Below are 5,564 nucleotides of genomic sequence, written 5' to 3' on the forward strand. Positions count from 1 at the left end.
GGCGTCACCATCTCTCAGTTCCGCCCAGGCCCAGCCGGGCTTTCTCTGCCAGCAGGGGAGCTCCAGGTGCCCAGAGTCCTGGGCAGGGAATCCCTGGCTGCACCTCAGATGGTTGACAGCAGGGGGGCAGTGCTGGGGTGCTCACCTGTTACCTGTAGTGGGCTGAAGGCTCTGGCTCTCCATCCTTTGCCCAGGTTTCTTCTCGGGGGAAGAGCTGTGTGGCCTTTGGCGTGGGCCTTTGTGTGGCTCTTTCTGGGGGCGATTAGAGAGTGGTTGGGACTCACCGGGAAGAGGGCGTGGGTCTGGGCTGCCCTGGGTAGGAATGGAGCAGTAAGGAACGTACAGCTTCTCCGGGATAGAGCTCTTCCACCCTCACTCGGTGCTACCAGTTCCAGGTCTTTTGTTTTCTTTCTCCTCCAGGGCCACAATGGCAGCCACAGTCAGACGGCAGAGGCCACGGAGGCCAGCCTGTTGGGTCTTGGTGACTGTGCTCTTGGCAGACCTGTTGGCACTGAGTGGTACGTACACCCCCACGCCCCCCCACCAAGGCTGGAGAAGAATAAGTGATGGGAATAAATAGTTGGAAGGGAGAATGAGTGAGGCTCTTTAGCTGGGACACTCTTGAGTTGCTGCACCCAAGATTTTCTTCTATGATGTCTGCTATTTTTCTTTTCCGTAAGGCGTGTTAGTGCTTTGATCAGGAAATCGCAGGAAGAGCAAGGATCAATTGACCAACCTCTTTCCTCCTCAGAGACGCTGGCAGTCATGTCTGTGGACTTGGGCAGCGAGTCCATGAAGGTGGCCATCGTCAAGCCTGGAGTGCCCATGGAAATTGTCTTGAACAAGTGAGGCTGGCCCCATAGTGGGTAGGCGTGTGAGCTTCGTGCCCATAGCAGACACTGGTATCTGAGTGATTGGCACAGGGGTACTGAGGCTCCTGGGTCTTCATCCTTCCGCAGGCACTTGAACTTGCCCTTTTGCTCACCTGATCCCGTTGTCTTTTCCTCAGGGAATCGCGGAGGAAAACCCCAGTAACTGTAACCCTGAAAGAAAATGAAAGGTTTCTTGGCGACAGTGCAGCAAGCATGGTGAGTGCTGGGCAGAGCAAGGGACATTCCACACGCCCCCATCGTCTCCCTGTCGATCTTGTGGGAGGTGTTGGAGGTGTCAGATGGTGGGCTCGATAGCCTAATACTCGGCTCTTTCTTCACCTCCTCTCAGGCCATCAAGAATCCAAAGGCTACACTGCGTTACTTCCAGCCCCTCCTAGGGAAGCAAGCAGATAACCCCCACGTGGCCCTTTACCGGGCCCGGTTCCCTGAGCACGAGCTGGCTGTGGACCCACAGAGGCAGACTGTGCACTTCCAGATGAGCCCGTGAGTGCCCTTCCCGGGGGTGGCTCCCCATGGGCATTGTCCCGTGTTTGTCCTGCTTTGGTGTCTGGCTGGCCTCGCCTCTAACTCACCAGCTCTCTCCCCTCCTCCTCACCCCCGTCGCACACCCTGTAGGCAGCTGCAGTTCTCACCTGAGGAGGTGCTGGCCATGATTCTCAATTACTCCCGTTCCCTGGCTGAAGATTTTGCAGGTAAGAGACCCCATGGTGGGGCCAGTGGAGGGCAGGCTCCCCGAGGTCTAAGGCAGTGGTTCTCACACGGGAGCAATTTTGCCTGCCGGGGAGCATTTGGGAATGTGTGGAGGCGTCTGTTGTAAAGCCCTACTGGTGCAGTAGGGTACACGGAATTCCGGCATCTTGGAACCCCGCAGCAGTTCTGCTGTAGGGAGAGGAGCAGCCCGAGGGAGCAGTTCCCTCTGTCCTGTCAGAATTGACCCTGAAGGCCGTGGGTGGGGTTTGGAGACATGCTGGGGCATCAAGTTGGCGAGGTAGCGATAGTAACTAGTGAGCAGAGGCCAGAGGTTCTGTTAAGCACCCGACAATGCTCGGGGCAGCTTTCTGTGCATCCAAGAATGATCCGCTGAAAACGCCCTCCTCTAAGATGCAGAGCTGCGAGAGGCCTGTTGTGTTGTCCTCTGCAGAGCAGCCCATCAAGGACGCAGTGATCACTGTGCCAGCCTTCTTCAACCAGGCTGAGCGCCGGGCCGTTCTGCAGGCGGCCCGCATGGCCGGCCTCAAGGTGCTGCAGCTCATCAACGACAACACCGCCACCGCGCTCAGCTACGGCGTCTTCCGCAGGAAGGATATCAATGCCACCGCCCAGGTGAGCCAGCAAGCCCTGCCCAGACGCATGGGGAGCCGTATCTGGGCACACTCAAGCCCCCCGCCTGGTTTTGCATCTTGTTGGCACTCACTGGTCCTCGGCAATGCGCAGCTGGGCGGCGCAGGCAGGTAGGCAGGCACGCCCCTTGGAGCGGGGTGAGGCTCCTGTGACCTCTGCTTGGTTTTTCTACAGAATGTCATGTTCTACGACATGGGCTCAGGCAGCACCGTGTGCACCATTGTCACCTACCAGACAGTGAAGACCAAGGAGGCAGGGCTGCAGCCTCAGCTGCAGATCCGGGGAGTGGGGTAAGTGGGCCTGGGAGCGGGGCGGAGGGCTCTTCCTGTGAGTGAAGGCCACTGTGGGCCCCACTCCCAAAGAGCAAGGGCAACACGGGCATGAAAGAAAGGAGCTCCCTCAACGTACCTTCTCCTAAAGAGGTCGAGGAGGCGGCACGCTGTATGCAGTGTATCACGGTCATCTGTTTCCCTCCTGTTCATCGATAACTATGAATCTGCGCCCTTGTTTAAGTTCTTATTGTGCAATAGGGGAAGGTGGACAGAGCAGGGCGTAGGTTTTAATCACTGATGCATGTGCAGTCTGGTTTCATTCACTGTAGTCCCTTTGCTGTGACGTCACTCTGCCCAGCTCCTCCCTGGGTGTTCTCTCAGATCCTCCTCCTGCCCAAACACTTCTGAACTTTGGTCTTGGGTAAATGCCACCCCCTGGATTCCAAATGGCTGAGGATTCTAAGGCGTGCGCACACCTGGTAGGGCTCCTGCTCCCCCGAGAGCCCTGTCTCTGATGTAGCTGAAGGGGGAGCCAGAGGCCTGAGTTAGTTCCAGACTCGAAGGGGGACCTGGGCTTCCACTAGTCTTTGTCCGATCAGCCAGCCTGGGCACTTGCATGGAGTTGTGAGTTTTGTTACCCACTCCTCTCCCACTCTGTCCAGGAGCTTCTCCTGCGATCCTTTTCAGAGCAGGTGGGAGCCAGGTACCATCGAGTTATGATCTCAGGTTGTGGGCTGACGCCCATGTGGTCTATTGAGTCCCCACGCCTCCATTGTTGGCTTTCTTCTTTCCTCTGACCGCGTGGGGAGACAGCAGTCACCGCGCTTCTGTCTTATGCTTGAACCCATTCTTTTCCATCTGACTCTAGGAGCGCTGGTGTCACAGTGGGATAAGCACTGGGCTGGTGACCCAAACCTTGGCAGTCCTAGCCCACTTCTGCACAGACAGAATGAGGGGGCTGCCTGCACCTGTCCCTAGTGACCACTGTAGAGACACTGCAGCAGTTCCACTCTGCCCTGCAGACTCGCTGTGAGTCAGAGGCGACTCGGCCGCAGTGGCTTTGGGTTAGGTCTCACCGCTGCGACCCTGGTCCAAGTTGGGAGCACGCCTTCAACTGCAGACTTGCCAGAGAGCTGCCTGCTGCCAGAGTGGCCCCTCCCAGTTCTCTCTCCCCTCTGCAGTCAGTTCTTTTCAAAAGGCCCATTGCATTGTGACCACCTTTTGGTGGTTCCAAGCTTTACCATGGCCCTCTCTGGCCCGGACTCCTCCCTGTGCAGCTTCTCTCTAACGCTGAGCCTCCTGCTCTCTGAGCTCTAACAGTCCCGCCCCACCCCCACCCCACCCCCGGCAAATAACTCAGCTTGATCCTTCCCACTTCACGGCCTAGTGTGTTCTGTTCATTTCCACCTTGATAACTCGCTGACTGGCCCATCGGGGTTCAGGTCAAGGATTACTTCTTCAGGGAAGCATTTCTGGATGTCCCTGAGTAGCTCAAGTTTCCCGTGGATAGGTTCTAATAGCATCACTTCTCTCTCCCTTATACCAGCTGGGGTGGTTATAATTTCGCATTGTTTTGGAGCATTAGTTGTAAACTTTTGGGAATGTAGGCAGGCCTTTTGTTGTTCCCTGTTTCGTCGCTAGCAGCTGCTCAGTGGGTTGTGTTGATGGTGGGGGGAAGGATTGTCAGAGTGAGGGGTCAGTTAAGGGGGCAGAGGCTGTGTTCACACCTGGGGTGCTGAGGGTAAATGGGCTCCCCTGAAGCAAAGCAAAGGTGCCCTCAGGCTCCTTTACTGATGAAGGGACCCCATCCATGTGTCCCTTACCCCTTTCCCTGTGCAGGTTTTTTTTAATTTTTTTTAATCATTTTATTGGGAGCTCATACAACTCTTATCACAATCCATACATACATCCATTGTGCCAGCACATTTGTACATTTGTTGCCATCATTCTCAAAATATTTGCTTTCTGCTTGAGCTCTTGGTATCAGTTCCTCATTTTTCCCCTCCCCACTCCCTTAAGAACCCTTGATAATTTATGTTATTTTGTCATATCTTACCCACTCTCTTCACCCACTTTTCTGTTGTCCATTCTCTAGGGAGGAGGCTATATGTAGATCCTTGTAATCGGTTCCCCCTTTCCATCCCACCCTCCCTCTACCCTCCTGATATCACCACTCTCACCATTGGTCCTGAAGGGATCATCCGCCCTGGATTCCCTGTGTTTCTAGTTCCTATCTGTACCAGTGTACATCCTCTGGTCTAGCCAGACTTGTAAGGTAGAATTGGTATCATAATGGTGGGGGGGAGGAGCATTTAGGAACTAGAGGAAAGCTGTATATTTCATCGTTGCTACACAGCACCCTGACTGGTTTGTCTCCTCCCTGCGACCCTTCTGTAAGGGGATGTCCAGTTGCCTACAGATGGGTCTTGGGTCCCCAATCGGTACTCTCCCTCATTCACAATGCTTTGATATTTTGTTCTTGATGCCCGATAACCTGATCCCTTCAACACCTTGTGATCACACAGGCTGATGTGCTTCTTCCATGTGGGCTTTGTTGCTTCTGAGTTAGATGTCCGCTTGTTTACTTTCAAGCCTTTAAGACTCCAGATGCTATATCTTTTGATAGCCGGGCACCATCAGCTTTTTTCACCACATTTGCTTATGCACCTGCTGTGTCTTCAGCAATTGTGTCGGGAAGGTGAGCATCATGGAATGCTGGGGTAATAGAACAAAGTATTCTTGCATTGAGGGAGTACTTGAGTGGAGGCCCAATGTCCATCTGCTACTTTCATACTAAACCTATGCACATAGATCTGTTTCCCTATGCTCATATGTAAGTATATTTACATATGTACATGCTTGTATTTAGACCTCTATAAATGTTCTTTGCCTCCAGTTCTTTCCTCTATTTCCTTTTACTTTCCTTTGGGCCCACTATCATGCTCAGCCTTCATTTGGGTTTCAGTAATTCCTCTCGGTTTACTTTCAAGCCTTGAAGACTCCAGACGCTATATCTTTTGATAGCCGGGCACCATCAGCTTTCTTCACCACATTACTC

General features: G+C 53.9%; 1 protein-coding gene across 1 annotated transcript in view; it reads left to right on the top strand.

Moving 5' to 3' along the window:
- Positions 1 to 424: 424 nt before the first annotated feature.
- Positions 425 to 5,564, top strand: part of HYOU1 (hypoxia up-regulated 1) — a 12,513-nt gene continuing 7,373 nt past the window's right edge. Inside the window, exons 1-7 of the mRNA XM_004712833.2 lie at positions 425 to 518; positions 752 to 845; positions 1,010 to 1,088; positions 1,222 to 1,376; positions 1,509 to 1,585; positions 2,035 to 2,216; positions 2,409 to 2,524. Coding sequence (XP_004712890.1) covers positions 428 to 518; positions 752 to 845; positions 1,010 to 1,088; positions 1,222 to 1,376; positions 1,509 to 1,585; positions 2,035 to 2,216; positions 2,409 to 2,524 — 794 coding nt within the window. The 5' untranslated portion in view covers positions 425 to 427. The remainder of the gene's footprint in view (positions 519 to 751; positions 846 to 1,009; positions 1,089 to 1,221; positions 1,377 to 1,508; positions 1,586 to 2,034; positions 2,217 to 2,408; positions 2,525 to 5,564) is intronic.

Source organism: Echinops telfairi, unplaced genomic scaffold (assembly GCF_000313985.2).
Source record: "Echinops telfairi isolate 266 unplaced genomic scaffold, ASM31398v2 ScPeMD7_7463;HRSCAF=8501, whole genome shotgun sequence".
Taxonomy (NCBI): Eukaryota; Metazoa; Chordata; class Mammalia; order Afrosoricida; family Tenrecidae; genus Echinops; species Echinops telfairi.